The 21,478-nt window shown below is 40.1% G+C and overlaps 1 protein-coding gene across 1 annotated transcript in view; it reads right to left on the minus strand.

Annotated features, from left to right (window-relative positions):
* Positions 1-20,759, minus strand: part of MDN1 (MDN1, midasin homolog (yeast)) — a 128,736-nt gene extending 107,977 nt beyond the window's left edge. Inside the window, exons 1-9 of the mRNA XM_012731514.1 lie at positions 20,658-20,759; positions 13,285-13,511; positions 12,091-12,315; positions 11,645-11,752; positions 11,353-11,545; positions 8,922-9,161; positions 8,215-8,346; positions 5,120-5,223; positions 3,737-3,851 (exon numbers count right to left, since the gene is read on the minus strand). Coding sequence (XP_012586968.1) covers positions 3,737-3,851; positions 5,120-5,223; positions 8,215-8,346; positions 8,922-9,161; positions 11,353-11,545; positions 11,645-11,752; positions 12,091-12,315; positions 13,285-13,511; positions 20,658-20,759 — 1,446 coding nt within the window. The remainder of the gene's footprint in view (positions 1-3,736; positions 3,852-5,119; positions 5,224-8,214; positions 8,347-8,921; positions 9,162-11,352; positions 11,546-11,644; positions 11,753-12,090; positions 12,316-13,284; positions 13,512-20,657) is intronic.
* Positions 20,760-21,478: the final 719 nt, after the last annotated feature.

The raw sequence follows: 21,478 nt of genomic DNA on the forward strand, positions 1-21,478 counted from the left end.
GTATAAACCAGAGGTGCTAAGGTTGAGAGCATTCACCAGAGAAAGTGGGGAACAGAACAGGCAGCTCTACCAAAATAAACTGCCAAAGGGAGCAGTAGGCAGGATAGGAGAGGTCTGCTGCACCATATGTAGGTCAGTGTGAGGACTGAAGTGAAAATTTTCTGCAGCATAGGATACATAGTAATCGTATTCCAAAGCTTCCTGGTATGAACTGGTTCATTCAACACTACTTCAAAAAGGGAAATATTTTGTATTAGAAATATGTATATAATCATGTAATCTACCACCCACAATCAAATATAGACTATTTTACCACACAGTGGTGATAGTGCTATTTTATCACTGTGTGGTAAAATAGTCTATATTTGATTGTGGGTGGTAGATTACATGATTATATACATATTTCTGCTGAGACTTAACCCTAGGCTCCATATTTCAATTTTAAACATAGTTCTAGTAAGATCTGCTGTGCATTTTTTTTTTTAGCCAAAATCAAAAGCAGCAAATGCAAAAAGAAAAACTAATTTTTTTTAAAGATTTATTTATGCATACAGAATTGGGGTAAAAGCCAGAGATGCAGGAGCTCTGAGAGGATTCACTAGAGACAGAGTGGGAAGCAGAACAGACAGTGTGACGAAGTACACTGAGGGAAGCAGTGAGTGAGACAGGAGAGGTCTGCTATGCCATGTGGGTCACTTCCCTGGCCAGGGATCGAACTCCAGCTGAAGGTGCTGCAAATAGCCTGTGCTTTAACCCACTGTGCCACTAGGGAGGGCCCAGATAAAATAAATTTTAAAAACCAGATCACAGTGAAAAGAGCCAGTGATATAGTACTGATGAAAAACATTATTCATTTTTAAAGATTTATTTTATTTACATATATGAAACTGAGGTGTAAGCCAGAGGCTGAGGTGGGTAGGGGAGGAGGTTGACAGAATTCACCTGAGACAGAGTGAGAAGTAGAACAGGAAGATCTACTGAAATACACTGCTGAGGGATGCAGATGGTGGAACAGGAGAGGTTGGCTGTGCCATTTGGGTCAGCTCCCTGGCCAGCTGGGGATCGAACCTGTGCTGAAGTGGCTGGTGACAGCTTAACTGTACTGTCCCTGTGCCACCAGAGAGACCCAACAGTTGATATTTAAAGAGCAGAAAGCAGAATTTAAAAAGCAGAAAAATTTAGTTCTATTCACCTCAATAACTACTGAAAATTTACGGTAGCATATGATGCACAGTGATCATATTACTTCCAAAGCTTCATAATATGAATGTTTATTCAAGACTACTTTAGAAGTATTGAGTATATTAGAAATATGTCTATGATCATGTATCTACCACCACAATGAAATGCAGACTATTTCATCACACCTTAAGCCAAATATTTCCTCATGTCCCTTTTATAATAAATTCCTTCCCCTAATCTTTGCCTCTTGGAACCATACTCCCTAAGTATTTGCCTTTTAAGAATATCACACACGGGGTCCTCCCTGGTGGCGCAGCTGGTTAAAGCACAGCACTAAGAAGCTTAAGCCACTTCGGCATGAGTTCGATCCCCGCCTGCCCTGAGGAGATCCACATGGTGTGGGAGACCTCTCCTGACCTGCCAGCTGCCCTCCTCAGCAGTATACTTCGTCGATCTGCCTGTTCTGCTCCCCACTCTGTCCCTGGTGAATCCTCTCACCCTCTGCATCTCTGGCCTATACCCCAGTTCTGTATGAATAAACCTTTAAAAAAAAAAAATCACACATGGAATCATATGGGTTGCAGTATGCCATTTAGTTTTTTTTGTTCAGCATGACCACTGAGAGTCATCCAATCATAGTTACTTTATGTATCATTAATTTATTCCTTTTCTACTGCTGAGTAGCTATATCCCACATGGAATCATATGGTTTGCAGTATGTAGTTTAGTTTCTTTTGCTCAACATGACGTCATTGAGATTCATCCAATCTTCATTACTTTATGTATCATTATCTTATTCCTTTTCTACCGCTGAGTAGCGATTCCACTATATGAACATGTACAGAATGATTAAGATGGAAAAGGTATTTTTACTTAAAAAACCTCATTAACAGGGCCCACCCTCATGGCACAATGGGTTAAAGCACAGTACTACAAGGCTGGCTGCAGCCACTTTAGCATGAGTTCAATCCGTGGCATAGCCAAGGTGACTGACATAGCGCAGGAGATCTCTCCTATTTTACCTGCTGCTCCCCTCGGCAGTGTACTTTGTCAAACTACCTGTTCTGTTCCCCACTCACTCTGTCTCTGGTGAATCCTCTCACTGCCCCTGCACCTCTGGCCTGTACCCCAGTTCTATATGCATAAATAAGTAAATCTTGAAAACAAAACATCATAATGTTTAATACTTTAGTAAGGGCTCAGTTATTTAGGGGAGCCCTTAAAAGGGCCTTAAAAGGGCTTCCCTGGTGAAGCAGGGGTTAAAGTCTCAGCACTCTCAAACTACCTCCAGCCACTGTAGCTTGAGATCAATACCTGGCCAGGGAGCTACCCACATGGCACAGCAGACCTTTCCTGTAGCCTGATGCTCCCCTCAGCAGTGTGTATCAGTAGATATACCTGTTTTGCTCCCCACTGTCTCTGGTGACTCCCTCACCTCCTGCACCTCTATTCTATACCCCAGTTCCTGTATGCATAAATAAATAAATCTAAAAAAAAAAAAAAAGCAAAAAGCACAGAAATGCAATAAATATATTTTTAAAAAAAATTGAAAAGACTGCCTTATGCCAATTACTTATATAAAAACTTAACACCAAAAAACAGCACAGCATCTCTCCCAGACCTGAGTAATTACTGACAAAGTTTTATCTGCCACTACTACCCAAGATGAAGAGTTAAGGAATAGGAAGCTTTTCTAAGGGAGATGGTAGATTCAAAGATAATGGTGTATGAACAACATAAAATGAGCTATAACTTTGATCAAGGATAGCCAGTGCTACTACAATCAATGTACAATGAATCAATGTGTAAATCTATAAAATAATTGGTCTGAATTTTTGATAGTATCCAAATCAGAATGTGTATTAAGCTGTCAAGTGATAAATAAATTAGTTACAAACCAACTTAACAAAAAAATCCTTTGAAGACATTTGGTAAAACTAAATATGGTCTGCAAGTTAAAAGGTAGATAGGAATCATTGTTCCTTTCTTGGGGGTATAATAACGTTATTGTGGTTAGATAGAAAAATGCCCTTAACTTTTTTAGATGCATTGAAGCATTAAGGTGAAATGTTATGGAGTTTGCTTTCAAATGTATCACTGAATAAAAATAACTAGACGTGGGCCTCCCTGGTGGCACAAGGGGTTAAGTCTCAGCACTATCAAACTATAAGCAGCCACTGCAGCAGGAGTTTAATCCTAGCCAGGAAATTAAGCTACATAGCACATCAGACCTCCTGGCTTGCCCGCTGCCCCCTTAACAGTTTATTTCAGAGATCTGCCTGTACTATTCTCTACTCTGTCTGTGGTGAATCCTCTCAAACTCTAAACCTCTGGCCTATACCCCAGTTCTTATATTTTAATTTATTTATGCATACATCTTTTTAAAAAATTAATAGATGCGGTTCAGTATAGTAAAATAAAAATGCACTAACTTAAATTTAGATTGATGAGTATTTTGGTAATTCAATATACAACTTGATTTTTTTTTCATGTTAAATCTGGAACGCATAAAATAAAAAGTAAAAAGCATCAGTACATTCTAGCAATCACATACCTCCTTCAGCTCTGACTTATCCATGTTATTCAGATGAATTTTGGTCCAATATTTGTCTAGCAGAGTAGCATGACTATTTAGTGGTCGATACCAATTTCCTCCAGAGCTTAAGAGTCTATATTTCAAAATAAAAGAATAACATAAAATTCCGAATCTTGAATTATGACCCTAGATATCACTTGTTAGGCATTATCTCACATATAAATATACTCAGAATCCCTTCTGGTGTCAGAGACCACTATTGGGCTTACAAGGCAAAGCAAAGGCTGACAGTTGAATGAACTCTGACCCTTTTACTAAGGAGTAATAACTTTTTTTTTTTTTTTTAAGGAGTAATAACTTTTAACAATGTGATTTTCAAATCATTACAGGTTACTCTACTAGATCTTTGATGCCAAGAATTCTTGAAGGCAAAAACTTAAAGGAAAAAAAATAAACCAACACCAACTGGGTTAAAAACAAGTTCACTGCTAAAAGCTATATACCTGAAATGTCAAAAATGTATTTTTTAATTTTTACTATAATAATGAGTTCCTGCACATCTACAATCCATAAAACTATTAAAATTTTCCAGAAAAGAAGGTATAGTCTTCAAACACACTCACTGGACAAGCAACATGCTTATAGCTAAGCCACTAAATTTAATCTTCACACAACTGTCCTGATGGTACGCCATCATTCTTTGAATGTTCACTGGGATACAGTAAATACTAATGTAATCACTAAATACAATGTGACATTAGTTTCCTCTCTTGGGCACTTCCTTAAGAATCTGGATAAGCTATACAGGTAGATTCTACCAGTAAGAAATAAACCACTGCCTTAATGTTATAAAATGTAGATGGGGGCAATTCTGGTCCAAAAACTGCCTGTGTCTCAGGCAGGCATCTATTTTAACAAACAGACTTTCTATTTTAACAAATAGATTTTCCTTTCAAAATCAGTAGCAGCCACAGCAGCAGCTTTTCGTCCACTTGTTTCTATGCATGTATCTCTTTATTTTCCTTTCTTTCTTAATAAATGGATCATTTTAAAATGCAATACATAGAGTCTCCCTGGTGGCCTCCAGATTAAATCTCGGCAACATCACTGCTATGATTGGAGTCTGATCCTTGGCCAGGAAGCTAACCCACAGATGGCAGAGCAGACCTCTCCTGTCTCGCCCCCTGCTCTCCTTTAGCAGTGTGTTTCAGTAAACCCGCCCTAACCCAATACCACCACCACCAACCCCCCCAAAAAAGCAGGAATGAAAAGATTGGAGCTAGTATCAGTTTCAAGCTTGTTTAAAAAAGGTACAGAGAGCTCTATTCAAGGACTTCTAGACCCAGCACAACAGCATGCAGACTTATGGAGAAAAGGCTCCATCATAGGAAGAGGACATACCTCCTGGTTGCGAAGAACTGAAATCCTGGAGCCACTTTCAGACAGTCACCTCGGCCAGGAATCAAGAGCTCACCATTCTCCAAGAGTGGGATCAGCACAGAAACCTAAATCATAAAACCCATGGGTAAAGTTATCAAGATGGAAGCTAAAAAAAAAACAACTCTCCAGCAAAACAATTTATTCATTCAACTTGCACTGCAAATCTACTATGGGGTAGCACCAAACAAGACACTAAGAATATAAGTAAATATAACTGAGACTTGACAAGAGTCATACAAACCTCTATACAACACAACCAGTATGACCCCTGGGGTATATAAGACAACATAGGAATATAGAGAGTGCCTGTGAATCAGAATGGAGAGGTTTAGAAGCACAGCAGTGAAGCTGTCTAGATAATGACTGGTTGTGGTTGTACGACTATCTTCTGTCAGATACTAGTCTATAAAGTCTCCATTGTATTTACTGAGTTTTAAAGCATGAGCAGGAATTAGCCAGATTCAGTAGGAAAGAAATGATGCACGTATACCAGGCAACAATATTCAAATGTATAAAAAGCATACATGCCAAAGAATATGGCATGAGAATATTCTGTTATAATTAGGATAAGATGTGCACATGAAGCAGCAGAAAATCATAAAGCTGAGGGGGTCCTCCCTGGTGGCACAAAGTTAAAGCATATGGCATGGCAGACCTCTCCTGTCTCACCCACTGCTCCCCGCCAGCAATGTCTTTCATTTGATCTGCCTGTTCTGCCCCACACTGTCTCTGGTGAATCCTCTCACCCTCCCCCACCCCCCCCCCCCGCACCTCTTGCCTGTACCCCAGTTCTGTAAGCATAAATAAATCTTTAAAAAAGAAAAATCACAAAGCTGAAGGACAGAAGGGTGCCTGTGCTAAGGAATCTGAATTTTTTCATTAGTTATTGAGAGTGGATTTGAAACCAGGAAAAAAATCATACTTCTCATCTTAGAAAACCAACTGTACAACAATATAAGAAAATGATCTGAAGGGAGCTAGCCTAGAGGAAAAGAGAAAAAAATACACTAGGTAAAAAGGCAATTATAGGCAGATGATAGACAGGGAGCTCAAATAAGAAGACCTGTGCTATGACAGTGAGATAAGAGAAAACAACAAGGGAAGAACAAAATATTAAGCAGTATGAAAAAAAACTGAACAAGAGACTACAAGAAGACATCTAATTTCTAGTTTGGTGACTATGTGACAGAAAAGACTTCTGACAAAAAGTAGGTAAATTCCAACTTGGACATCTTTAACTCACATTGCTATGGTATATCAAAGTAGAGAATTTTTGAGAAATGTGCTAGACATGAATTTAAGGGACATGATTTTATATAATTTTGAAAAGAAAAAAAGAACAAAAAGTCAAGAAGAGGGTGATAAAATATCAGTTAATTTTGTTAAGCATAATTATTTCATTTATGGAGAGATGCTAAAAGGAAAGTTTAAATAACATAATCCAAGATAATTCTAAAACTTGAAAGTTAATAGTCCTCAATGAGATCTTTAAAAAAAAAAATCACCTTAAAATAGCAGTGGGTTAACTAATGGCTGGTAAATTCTGGAAATATAGCTAATAAAAAAAAATTAAATAGCTAACTGAATCATATACCCACTAGAAATAATGTATTAACAGAATGCACAGAAGGAATTTAAGGTACAGGGATTTTTCTGATACTCTGGCAGTGAGAACGACATAGAAATTGTCATTTGGTCTTTTATCTGTACCGGTCATGAAAAGATTATGTTTAACTGAGACAGGGATACATCAGGCCTAGATGAAATATTCCTGATACTCATTTAGTCACGTTGACTCTAATTCTACAATTCAGAAGTTGAATGACTTCTCAGGTGTTTACTGTTTGAAAAAACTATCCAGAAAGGGAAGCACTAGAAGAGGAAAAGACTCAACAAATACTGTTATTAACCTTGTGATTTCTATCGCAGGTTATTTTTAAGTTTCACTGGTACAAGTCAGTGCCGTGTAAGGAAGCCAAGTTTCTACATACTTCAACATACAACAAACCCAGAGCCAACATCATACTCAGTGGCAGAGAACTGAGAGATTCTTCTAAGATCTGGTATAAGGCAAGGAGGCCCACTTACTTTTCAACATAGTATTGGCAGTTCTAACTAGAGCAATTAGGCAAGAAAAAATATAAAAGTAGTACAAATTGGAAAAATAGAAATGAAGCTATCACTATTTACAGATAATATGATAGTATACATAGGAACTCCTTAAGACTCCACTAAAAAACTAAATGAAATAATAAATCAATATAGTAAATTTACTCACAAAAATCAGTTGCATTTCCACATGCAAACTGGTTAAAAGAAAAAGAAATCAAGAAAACAATCCCATTCACAAGTGCAAAAAAGAGAATGAAATGTATAGGAGTGAACGTGAAGGAACTATACAATGAAAAGTATAAAAAATTGTGAAAAGAAATAGAAAACACAAGGAAATGGAAAGATGCCCTACTCGTGAACTGGAACAGTAAAATGCATTAAAATGGTCATTCTGGCCCTCCCTGGTGGCACAGCGGGTTAAAGCACTGCATTAAGAAGCTTAAGCCACTTCCGCATGAGTTCTATCCACGCCTGCCCCGGAGGAGATCCACATGGCGTGGCAGACCTCTCCTGACCCGCCTGCTGCTCCACTCAGCAGTGTACTTCATCAATCTGCCTGTTCTGCTCCCCACTCTGTCCCTGGTGAATCCTCTCACCCTCTGCATCTCTGGTCTGTATCCCAGTTCTGTATGAATAAATAAATAAATCTTAAAAAAAAAAAAAGGCCATTCTACCCAAAATACTAGTCATGTAATCAACTAGTAGTGGTAATAACACCAGCAGCATTTTACATTTTGTTTTTAATGAAACAAAGAGATAAGGGAAGGAATTCAAACCCCTAACTTAGACTGGGTAGGAAACCATAAATGAGCTTCCTACCATATACTATCTCTAATCAAAACACCTGTATTGCTTAAATTATCCGAGAGTAACTATTAACAAAACGCTCTTCAAAGAGAAGCAAAATATTAGGAAGCATCTTTAATGCTATTGAGATAACATACCACATCTAAGGGTGCATAATCAATATCTTCCAGAAGGATCCAGTGGCCTTTTGTGGCTGCTTGAGTCAAGGTGCCAGGTTGCCACACAAACTCTCCTGGGACATCTGTACAGCGATACATTCCCAACAACATCTGCAGAAAAAGAATAATTACTGATAACCACATACACGATGGCAATGCTATATCCTTTCACAAACCTTAGCCAATAAAATAGTGCCATTAAACTTCTAAAGGGCTACAAGCAAGCACAAGTTTTCACAGCTTGGCCCCACTAGTTACGGTCCCAGCTTGGCCCCACTAGTTACGGTCCCATAAGTTACTGCTTGTTACTAAGCACAGTAACTATTCTCACTTTCTTAGCAAAAACAATACTTCAGGAGCTCCCTGGTGGCTGGGGGGATTACATTCCAGTGCACTGCAATAGCCCAACCCTATAGCCTGAGTCTGACCTCCAGCCAGAGAGCTAATCCACAGGGTGCAGCAGACCTCCTCTATCTTGCTGGCCTTTCCCCTCAGCAGTGTTATTTCAGTAGATCTGCCTATTTTTCTCCCCACTCTGTCTCTGCTGAATCCTCTCACAACTACCCTCCCTCTGACCTACAACCCAATCCTTCTATGCAAAAATAAGTAAAATTTTTAAAATTATATTTTAATATTAAAAAAAAAAAGGGATGTTAACCCTCCAAAATTTACCACTTCTTCATTACCTTACTGTCGGTCTGATCTCCAAGTTGGACCTTGAGCAGTTGAGAGGGCTTTCTTCTACCTGTCACTGTAGCTAAGTGTTCAACTAAGGACGTTTTGCCACAGCCTATTGGTCCTTCCAATAGCACAGCATTCTGAGAAGCTACTGCCATAGCCAAGGTCTGAAGATTTTTGCAGACTGACTCAACCAACACGTAAGACTGAAAGGCCAGGTCCTGCTCACGAGAGGAGCTATTACCAGTCTAAGGAGGCAAAGGAGAGTAAAACATGTCAAGAGTCTTTCCTCCAAAAGACTTAAGTTTACCTCTTTAACAGTGCTTCCACTGACCATTACACAAACCGTTGTCAATAAAATAGTGCCCAAACTGTAATAACCACGGGTATGCGATCCAAGTACAGCTCTTTTTACCTTTCTTTTATTGTCATTTGTTTCATCCCTCATCCTGAGGGATAATGTACCAACTATAACACAGGGAAAAGGGTTTACTATAGAATGATTATTTAACTTTCAAATAATAATTTTGAAACATGACTAGTCCACTAAAGATATGTGAAGGCAAAAGCTACAAGAGGAGAGTGACTGGGGATAGTGGATAAAAGGAGAAAGAGACTATGGTGGAAGATTATTGCTGCTTTGGTGGTAGATGCCACATAAGATATATCCGTAGGTATGAACTTATACCCCTAGAACATACAGTTATAAATAAATCAACAACACCTCAATAAACATACTTAAAAAAAGCTGGAAGTTCTTGAACTGCCTGTATGGCTTCTACTCTTTGCACTTTAGCAGTCAATCTAGACCACAGTCCGCAATTCTGTACTCCTGCTATAGTGCTCTGCCACTTCCATACAACATCAAAAATGTGTGCACTGGCGGGACTATGGTGGTGGCACAGGGGTGATTTGGTGATGGGAAACCCGTGGGGATTACAATTGAGATTGAAAAAAAAATGTGCAAAATGATGTAAAAATAAACTTTTTAATAAAAAAAAATATGAAAAAAAAAATGTGTGCACTGGGCCTCCTTGATGGTGCAAAAAATTAATTCGCAGCATTATGAAGCTATCAGCAGCCACTGCAGCAGGAGTTCAACTCCAGGCCGGGGAGCTAACCCACATGGTGCAGCAGACCTCACCTGTCTGATCTGCTACTCCTCTAACCAGTGTTATTTCAGCATATTTGCTCCCCAGTCTGTCTCTGGAGAATCCTCTCACCCCCTGCACCTCTGCTCTTTTATGTATAAACAAATCTTATAAAAAAAAAAAAAGAGGGCCCTCCCTGGTGGCGCAGCAACAGGTTAAGGTGCAGTATGAGTTTGATCCCCAGCCCCGGGGCTGATCGACATGGAGCAGCAGACATCTCCTGGCTCACACCCTGCTCCCTCAGCAGTGTACTTCATTAATCTGCCTGTTCTGCTCCCCACTCTGTCTCTGGTGAATCCTCCCACCACCCCTGCACCTCTGACATATACTCCAGTTCTGTGTGTATAAATAAATACATCTTTAAAAAAAAAAGAATATATATGCTCCAACCAGAATCCCACTCTGTTAAAAGTCTAATGTCCCAAATCTAACTTGTTAGGAGATAGTAAAAAATGGTATTTTGGGGGGTGTAGAAGATATCTTAGTGACTAGAGAGAAGCACAAGAGGCTTTGGGAGGGGTGGTTTCTTAGGACTGGTAACACATCTATGAATAATCATTGAGTGGTACAGTTAATACATGTACTCTCTTAAATATTCAATGTACTTTAAATTCTTTTAATTGTATTGGCTAGTAAAATGATGGTTCAAGGAACGACCCAGGAAGATCACTGGGTGGAACTGGACATTGAAACAACTACAGACTGATGGCAAATATTGGTTTCAAAGGTTTAAACTTTGATATACAAGTCTTTCTGAAGTGTTGTCTAGAGGCACCTTCTTAGAAAGGTTATTCGTATGGTGGAAAGGGTGAAAGGGGGGTGGAATTTATTACAGATAGTAATCTCCCACACATTAGGCAAGAAGAAAATTCTGATAGAAAAAGGGTGTTGGGAGCTGTATCTAGACCTAACCTTTTGTCAAAGACCAACTGGAAGGTCTCTAAGCAAGTCACTCTCCTTTTATACCATATATAACAGAGCGCCACAACATTGCCTTCCAAATTCACAGAGTAGTAAGTGAGAAGATATATGGAAAAGCTTTGCTGAAAGTATCAAAGAGGGATCATTACTTTCTAATTTAACATTAAATAAGGCCTAAAATAAGTATTAGAGGTGGGCAGATAGTAAATGTCTCTTAATCGCTCCTTGAGCACTTCTGAAAACATATTACCCATTTGGCAAAACTGATTTGCTGATGATACCTATTACAGAAAGCCCAGCTAAGGGAAAAAGCACATTCCATGTTTAGGAGGAAGAAGGGGCACAGACCCTAATGATGACAACATACCTGTTCTCCAGAGGCAGGTGGCTGCCCAGGCAGCACCACACCACAGACAGCAGTCACCCTGGAGGAGAGGTCAGCTGAAACAAGGTGCCCTTGTAAGTAATGCAGCTCCTTCTCCTTACGCCAAAGGGAAACTTCTGGATTGGCCAAAACCAAGGCCTTCTCCAAGTCCTGTAGCTGGGCCTCTTCTAATAACCTAAGGAAAAAGGTACTTTTATGCACAGTACTTTATGCAAAGTATTTTAATGCACAGTAATAGTACACCAAGATGGCCAAGAAATTGTTCCCTGCTTACCTCAACCTAAAATGAATCAGTTCCTCGTTACTAAAACGCTTCTTAAGGAATGATAACTTGTGCTCTTCATTCATACAAGTGATCAAAGCAAGACAATTGGCTGTGTACCTGGAGAAAAGTGTATAAATTTAGTTAACCTGCAGTTAGTTCTACAAAATTTGCTAGTCAGCTGAACACTGGAAAAGAAAATCTTACAAAATTCAGGTAACAAACTTCAGAGTACAAAATATAAATCAGACATGAGGAAATCACCTAAAGAAAAAAGGTGAAACTCCTCATATCTCACATTGCTAATCACACATGATTAAGGTAAAGGACTAAGAAATCAAAGGCACCAGAAAAATAATAAATTTTAAATGGTTTCCCTTTTCTCTTTGTGCATACAACTCTACACCCATCTACCACTCCCACCCTTGAAGTAAAGGAAAAGTCCAAGAGCTACGCACCAACGGACCAAGGTATCATGGCTTCTGAGAAGAGGGACACACACACTCCAGTCCCAGAGCTCCCGAAATACAGACTGCTCTTGCTGCAGAAACTTGTAAGCTGCTTCCATTAGGTCCCGGAGCTTCATCCGCCTGCGCCCATATCGGACTGGATTTGCATCTGAACTCTCAAGGAAGAGTCTTTGAAAGACTGGGAAAGTGTCTTTGAAATACCTCAGGGCAAAACTTCAGAAAGAAAAAGTATTTCAGTGGTTGGTGAAAGTATCAAAAAATACATTTCTACTTTGAGATTACAAATACGTATTGCTGTTTGTTATTAAACAAATAAAACCCACTCATCTATAACAAAGAGAGATGAATGCTACAGGTTCCTAGTACTAAGACTCTCCTGATCAAGTCCAGGAACCAGGAGCATGGTATGCGCTATCTGACTAGAAGGACAAAAAAAAACCATTTAATAAAATTCTATGAACCAGGTACTATGTTTAAGTAGTGGAGATTCAAAACCAAATAGATGCTTACCTTGAGGAGCTTGCTATCTAGTAAGGAGGCTCTTGTAGCAGGCCAGAGGTTCAAGGGGGAGAGAAGATTCACCAGAGACAGTGGGGAGCAGAACAGGCAGATTGACTAAAAAACACTGCTGAAAGGAGCAGTGGGTGAGACAGTAGAGGTCTGCTGTGCCCTGTGGGCACAATTTGCCTGTTCTGCTCCCTACTGTCTCTGGTACCCCAAATCTCGAATGTATAAATAAATCTTTAAAAAAGAAAAAAAGAAAAAAAGAGAAGTACTTTTAAAACAAAAAGAAAAAAAGAAGAAAAATACACTGAAACTCTTTTAACCTACTCTCTTCACCTGTTTCAGCAAGTAAGAAATCCATTCCTCTGATGTAAATGTTACAAGAGCCTCAGCTAAAACTCATTTAATTCCATCTAATGGACAAGACTGATTACATAAGGGTAGGGAAATGTCTTAACAATTTTCCAGACCTGTTTTGATGACCAAGACCTTAAAGAAACCTAGTAAACTGGCAGTGAACTGAGCTGAGATAAATGGATTCTCCTGTACTGCTTCCTCCTCCCTTACTTTTAGAAAATACTACTATCTCTCTCCTTTGTATATTTTTCCTTTTCTTTTTCTCAACTCCTTATTACTTCCACTTTAAGGAGAAACACAAAGCATAAAGCTATTACTTACGGGAGCACGTCAGGATGGTTACCAATGAGTTTGCTCATTGATACACAAAGCCGTTCATGTAGATCATGGTTGATTTGGCCTCCAGCTTTAATGGCTTCGGCATTCCTTTCCAGCAAATCCAAAAGGAGAGGGCGCAGCTGGTGACCAATCAGTACAGTACAGTCCTTATCCAGAAGCAACTGTGCTAAAGTACTCAGGATACACTGGCGATCTTGAGGTGTCCACACCTTCAAGACAAAATAAAATGTCTATGCAAACAACAGCACTGCAGCAGAATATCAAAGAACCCTAGTTTAGAATCAGAATAGCCAAATTCCAGACTTCATATGTGAATTTATCTTATAAAAGTGATTTTTTTTGGGGGGGGGAAGGGAGAATTAAGAGTAATTCAATGTAAAGATTACTGCAAGTAAGTTTTAGTTCACTAATGTTTGAGGTAAAAGGACTGATACTTGGATTCCACATAAAATGCTAGTTTCCCTGTAAAGTCTGTATTTCAGGAGCTTGAGACACTAAAGAATTAAATGTTTTCCCCAGTTCCCTTGCTCTTAAAGAAAATCACAGAAATCAAAATTGTAAAATAAAAAAACCCTGCAGTTAGTATGCAAAACCATCAACTCTCTTGAGAAAAAGAAGAAATCAGTTTCTGGAAATGAATTAAGAATCAAATTATAATGGCTTCAACCCCTAAAAAACAAAACCTAAAGTAAGTAGTCTCACTGGCCACCCTCCGCTAGGCTAGATTAAACAGGGAAAACATTCTAGTGCTTGGGTTCGGAACATTTTTAAGCATAGAAGGGAAAACTAAAGTGTGTACAAGCTCTCATATTACTTTCTGTGTTTGCAAGGCTGCACAACCCTGGGAGCCATGCAATATGACAGCAGGTTTAAACTATGAAAGTGGGAGCCTCCCTGGTGGCCCAGAGGTTCCCGATCAGTGCTACCACGGCTATGGCCTGAGCTCCATCCCAGGCCAGGGAACAGACCAAACACCACACACCCCAGTAGACCTCTCTTGCTCGCCCACTGCTCTCTCAGCAGTGCATTAACATATCTGTCTGCCTGCTCCCCACTGTCTTTAGTGATTGTTCTCACCCCCACCCCTCATTTCTGACTGACACCCTGCAGAAAAAGAGAAAAATTATGAAAGGGGCACACTTAATACTATGAATGTATCCCACACTAAAAAGTTACTTACAGAAGGGCAGTTTGAAATGAACCTAAATAGTATATGCAAAAAAAAAATGCTTTCCTAAGGTATTATTCAGAAAAGGAGGTCACCATACACTTGAGCTCTTACAAAGTCTCCCAAATTATAAGGCATTTTCCCATAACACCTGATTCTGAACTAAGTACTGATTGTGAAAAATGTTATCTTGCAAAAGTATCTATCAAGATTAACTTTACTGTTTACAGGCGTTGAACAAACAGGCTGCAGGCAGGGCTGGGCAAGTGAGTCTGGGAGGTAGGCAAGCTCTCTGGCGTCCCCTCTCCATACTGCCCCCCCCCCACTCCTTTCTCGTCTCCCACCACTTCCTCCCTTATGTGGTGTCTTTCTCTAGCTGTTACCACTAATGCTGCTTTTAGCCCCGCCTCTAGACTCAGGTGTGCACAATTGCACATGTGCGCGCACCCATACTCCAGGTGTTCACCATCAGGCACCCGCACCCATGCTCCCAAGTACCTTCCCAAATTAACACCATCAAGGCCACCCACAGGTGATAGCCACTGAGGCTAGTGGCATAAAAATGTGATTGACTCATTTATTCTGCAATAGGTCATCTGACAAATTTCAAAAAACAAAGGCAAGGAAACCAGTAAGCCCTCTAAAGACAATCTTTGTGCTTCAATAATTCCTTTATATAATCGACTAGCTTTTCATTGTTCCAGCATACAAGTTCTTTATTCATTCACACACTAATGATATTTACTATTTCCAGCTACTTATTTTCACTGCTTACTTTTTTTACTAGCTGAAAATGAGATTGTTGGATCACGGTGACCGTAGGCTTAATTTTTTAATTGTCTAAAAAAAATGTTTTGATGTTTAACCTAAAAAAAAAAAAAAAAACACTGCAGTATTTTACATCCTCACCAACAATGTTTGAGAGCTCTAACTGCTGCATAAATGCACCAACAAATAGTATTGTCAGTCTTATTGTGCCATCCTACTTGAGGGTGCAATGATACATAATGCTTTTATTTGCATGACACTGAAATTGATAGTTGTTTTTTCAATGTTTAATGGAAATCATAAAAGAAAAATTAAAATGAAATGTTTGTTTATTTGTTATCTTCTTTTGGGTGTGTTTATTCATGTCTTTTCCCCATTTTTAAGTTTGGGTTCTTCCTGCATAACTATGATGTTAGCTACAGATCTGTCAGTGCTCTAAATCAACTTGAGGAAGTTGTACTTTATTCCCAGCTTCTTTTGTTCTATGTAGACTTTTTTTTTTTTTAATTTTTGCAAAGAAGAATTGGGGTGCTGGGCTGGGGGTGTAAAAGGATCAACCAGAGCTGGAGTGGGGAGCAGAACAGGTGGATTTCCTGGAATGCAGTGCTAAGGGAGTAGCAGGCAAGACAGGAGAGGTCTGCTGGTGCTATATGTGCATTAGCTCCCTGGCTTGGAATCAAACTCAGGCCATATCAGTGATAGCGCAGAGACTCAATCCCTAGACCACCAGTGAGGACCTGAGTGGATTTTGAGAGTCAATTAATTGTTTGATTCATTGGTATAAAATTGTTCACATTAGCAACTTTTTACAGTTTCAAGATCTGCAATAGTGGCCTCTCATTTGCAGTAGCTTGGATTTTCCCCGTTTTTTCTTGATCAATCTTCTTAAAGAATCAACTTCTGATTTCACTGGTGTGCTGTTTGTTCATACCCTATTTCATTCCAGCTTTATAATTCCCTCCTTCTACTTATTTTACATTTAATCTGCCCTTCTTTTTCTAATTTCCTAGGAAAGTTTTGTATCAATAACTTCAAAACTTCCTTTCCTAATAAGAAATACTGTCATTTCCCTCTAAAAATGTTGTACCCTACAAATTCTTTTCACTATCATTCAGTCCAAAATATTTTGTCCAGTTCTCCCAGTGATTTCTTTAATAACCATCAGATTTTTAAAAATATCTATCATTGAATTTTTAATATTTAGGGATCCCCCCCCCCAGTATTTTAGGTTTTTTCCCCCTACTATAATACCATCAGAATGCTTGAATATACTATATATTTGATTTCAAGCCTCCTAGATTTACTGAGACTTGCCAAATTGGCCAGCACAGTATCTATCTTGTTGAGTATTCCAGATGTGCAAAATTTGTATTCTGTAGTTATTGAGCACAGCCCTCTATAAATGTCAATTAGTTCAAGCTTGTTGACAACAGTATTTAAATATCCTACATACATACTAATTTTCTGCATTTACTCCATTAACTGCCCCTTTCAACCCTGTATAAAAAAATATATATAAGACTTACCTTTATACCATTTTAGAAAGCTTAGTTTTGATTCTACAGGAACAGTGGGGTCACTTTATGCAGAATGACAAATTCTGATTGGTCTTATTAATTATAATTATATTAAATACTAGACTAGGAAACTACAGAGTAAAAAAGTTAGTGGTTTTTTTCTTTTTTTGATGAGGGATGATACCTAAAAGGTTCCAGGGCCTCTTTTTAAGTAATACATATGCTCTAAAATAGTTGTATATATCCTTGAACACAGCAAAAGCAGTGATCTGTACAGTGAACTGGTTGGTTGGTTGGTATGGTAACATCACAGTTTATCAGTTTTTTTTTTCATTTATTATTTTTATAGCTCATAGAAATTGATTATTTACTATGTGGCAGAAACTAAGGTATGTTTCTCACATCCATTATCTATCTTCACAACAATTTCATAATAGCAACACTTATAGCCAGAGTATCTAATCCTCACAATAACAGATATTAACCCCATGTTATAAATACATTTTAATTAAATTAAATTAATTATTTTTGAAAGCACCCAAGAATGGGGCTAGGTGTCAGAAAACCTCTAGTCCTAACCCTCTCACATCTGCAGAGCTAAAAGGGGATGAAGATTGAGTTTGGTTACCAGTAGGCAGTGATTTAATCTACCATACCCAAGCGAAGAATTCTCTACAAGGACCCAGTAGGACCTAACCAGAGTTTTTGGTTGGTGAAGATGTGGTGACACAGGGGAGTTAGCTACTGGGACAAGGCACAAAAAACCCAGTGTCCCATCCAACACTCTTTGACATATGAGTCTATTTCATCTGTTTGTGCCAGAGTTATATTATTCTATGAGAAACTGGTAATCTATTAAGAAAAATGATGCTGGGTTTTCTGAGCAGCTTGAGCAAACTAAACTCAAGGAAAGTATCACTGGAATTTCCAATCTATGGCAGATTAGCCTGAAGCACTGGTGGTAACAACCCAAAATTGTGACTGGGATCTGATGGAGAGAGGAAGACATTCTTACAAGAGTGAGACTTACAATGTGGCATCAAATGCGGTTACTAGGTAGATATTATCAGAATTTAATTAAAATGTAGGAAACCGGCCCCTCCCTGGTGGCGCAGCGGGTTAAAGCACTGCACTGAAAAGCTAAAGCCACTTCCACATGAGTTCGATTCCCGCCTGCCCCGGAGGTGACCACATGGCGTGGCAGACCTCTCCTGACCCGCCCGCTGCTCTCCTCAGCAGTGTACTTCCTCGATCTGCCTGTTCTGCTCCCCACTCTGTCTCTGGTGAAGCCTCTCGCCACCCCTGAGCCTCTGGCCTGTACCCCAGTTCTGTATGTACAAATAAAATAAATCTTAAAAAAAAAAAAAAAGTAGGAAACCAAGCTGATGTCCAAAAATTGTTTGGTGGTATTGGAAAACCCAGATGTTGTAAATGCAATGAAAATTGTGGTATGTTAGTTGTAGTAGGAATGAAGAGGAAAGAGGCTAAATACTAAGAACATTCAAAACAGAAGAATTAGTCTGTATGTGAAAAGTGAATAAAGTTTTGAGGCCAATCAGCCAATATGTAGCAGCTATATGGAGAGAAGGTGGTGCCACCAGTTCAAATAGGGACACAGTAGACTGAAGCACAATCCTAAAAAATTATTCCGGCCCTCCCTGGTGGCACAGCAGGTTAAAGCACAGCACTAAGCTTAAGCCACTTCTGCATGAGTTCGATTCCCGCCTGCCCTCGAGGAGCTCCACATGGCGTGGCAGACCTCTCCTGACCCGCCCGCGGCTCCCCTTAGCAGTGTACTGCCGTCGATTTGCCTGTTCTACTCCCCACGCTGTCTCCAGTGAATCCTCTCACCCTCCGCATCTCTGGCCTGTACCCCAGTTCTATATGAATAAATAAATAAATCTTTTTTTTTTAAAAATTATTCCTTGGGCCTCCATGGTGGCGCACTGGGTTAAGGCACAGCACCATGAATCTATGGCAGCCACTGCAGCACCAGTTCATTCCCAGACCAGAGAAGTGCTACACGGCATAGCACCTGCTGCTCCCATCAGCAGTGTATTTTGGTGCATCTTCCTGTTCTGCTCCCCACTCTTGCCTCTCACCCTCCACACCTTTGACCTGTCCCCCAATTCTGTATGCATAAATAAATGAATCTTTAAAAAAATTATTTCTTCGGATCCCAAACACCAATGAGAATAAATGTTTCAAAAGTCTTTGTTTCCCTCCAAAAAAAGCCTATCCTTTCCCATAAGAATAACTTTGTTCCCCCCCAGATAGGAAGAAAAACAGAACAGCAACACAAAATCAACTCTTCTCTGAGTGAAGGGCCTGAAATTAATTCACTGAAATGGAAAAGAACAAACCTGAAAGACATTTCTGCGACTGGATAAAATCTGACAGACAATATGAGGCAAAGAAAAAGAAGCAAAAGTGGCCCAGTGTCCATTGTCCTTAATTAAACAGAACTTCAATTGTGGTGGCATTACTATACGTTCTCCTTATATCAAAATGAGTGGTTCCGGTGTTTCAATGTGATGTTCTGAAAAAACGTATCTAATAAAAGCTACAAAACATTGCCCCACCCCACTCCCGATACAGAAACAGCTATTTTGCCTCTGATTACCACGGTGGAAGTCATAAATCCCTTTTGCTAGTCCCTAGATTCCTAGATTTAGAAGTTTTGCTGTAAATTTCGAAAATTCTCTTAAAGAAAAGTACCTCTAACAACAATATGTAATCCAGGAGCCCATTACTAGAAGCTCAGTTCATGTAAACAGATTATCTCTTCCTCTCCTCTGATCTAGTAAAAACCAGTTTCCTTCTAGATGTTCCCATTTATACCAGTTGTCCCTTTGGTGGGGCCTCACAGGCATGAAAAGCTAAATGTATCTTTGACTCTTGCTTCCCCTTTGTTTCACACATTCACACATGTATTGTCATCAAGCAATAGGGTTTTAGCAACTTGCCACTGTAGACCTAAATCACTGCCTTCGCTTTCTACCGATATACATACACACACGTGCACTCGCAAAGCACAGTTAGCTAAGTTCTAAATACCGAGTTACCCAAAACAAACAGCGAGTCCCACACATGTTTAACTTTCAAATTCAGAGTGGCGCGAGGAGTTTTACGGGGTGGCAGTGGGAAGGGTGGGGCATGAGTAGGAAGCAGAAAATAGAAAATCAAATGAAACCAGGAAAAAATGGGGCAATAAGGATCCTCAACTCAGACTGCGAGAAGTCACAGAAGGCAGGCTGCTCTTATAAGTCTGAACGTCAACGTCCCAGAAGATTCTAATTCATCTTACATCAGTCTTGCTTTGTCTTTCGATTGTTTTCGGTGATAAACTCCCTCCAGAAATAGATGCTAAGTTCCCAGAGGTAAGAGACCACAAAGGATTTATCTTTCTGTTTCTGACCAGTCCTCTCTGAATAGGTACTCTGAAAGGATCTATCTTTCTGCCACACTGTCCCTAACGCACAGCAAGAATACAATCAATATTTGTCAATAGGAGGAAAAGACATGAGACAGGAAAGAACACGCAGCAAAGCTAAACTGATGGCTGGATTCCGCTCTTAGGTAATAAACATGTCAAAAGGGCAGATAACAAACCTCAGTTATAGAAAAACCACATTTCCTTTTGAAGGCCAGGCCTGCATGGGGATAAGTCGCTGCAAAGAGAAAGAATATTCTACCCCAGATAAAAACAAAAGGGTGCTTCCAGTTTCCTGCAACACTCGCGGATGCCTTGACCACTGAGGAAGCCCCTTGGAGGAGCAGAGAAACAAGACGCGGCTTCTCTTCTCGCTTAAAGCAGAGCGTCTCAGCACAGGGCCGCCCGCGACAAGCGAAGGGGTTGTCCGGGTGAGTCTGGCGCCTTCGCTATTCGTTCATTCCCTTACCTGCTTGGTTAAGAACCTGCCTAGCTCGCCGCGGCTCTTTTCGTTCTTGGCCGCGATTAAACGCAGAGGCGCCGCCGCTACCTCCAGCAAAAGGTGCTCCATCACCAGTGGCCCTCCGCCCTGGGCGGACACAGCGTTCCCGACTTCGCACTCAGCGCCCCTAAGCTGCTGAGGCTCTCGCGACGAAGCTGCCAATAACTACGCCCCCAGGGAAAGCGGCAGCCGCCGCCGGGCAGACACCGGAGACCAGCAGCCACACGTGCGGGCTGCACGCGGCGCTCTGCGTCATCAGTTTGCGACCGCAACGCAAAAGCGGCCTCGGCCCCACCTCCTTTGAGGCGGAAACACCGCCCCCCCCGCCACGCGTCACTTCCGGAGGGACAAATGACTCTTGCTGCAGGTTCGAATTCCTGTTACGATGGGAGGTACGAGATAGAATACTTGAGGAAATCAAGCCAGAAGATTCAGCGAGTGAAAGCGAGGGCACCCCACTTGGGCCCATGATCCTCGGCCCACCTACCTGCCTACCTCCAGCACAGCGCTCAAAAAATCAGACAGAAAAGAAACACTAATATTAATTATCTCAACAAACAAGCAGATTTTCTCCCTCTAACTCAGCAGTTCTCCTCCTAGATCTCTAGCCTGTGGAAATAGCACACAAATATGACAAAGGCACACCTTGTAACGTTCTTAATATAAATATTGAAAATAAGTGTTCAGTTACTTAAAACAAGTGTTTAAGTATAATACTGAATATTCTGATATTAAGAATAAGGTAGAAGAGGGCCTCCCTGGTGGCACAAGGGGTTAATTCTCAGCAC

Source organism: Condylura cristata, unplaced genomic scaffold, assembly GCF_000260355.1.
Source record: "Condylura cristata isolate star-nosed mole 26May11 unplaced genomic scaffold, ConCri1.0 scaffold00001, whole genome shotgun sequence".
Taxonomy (NCBI): Eukaryota; Metazoa; Chordata; class Mammalia; order Eulipotyphla; family Talpidae; genus Condylura; species Condylura cristata.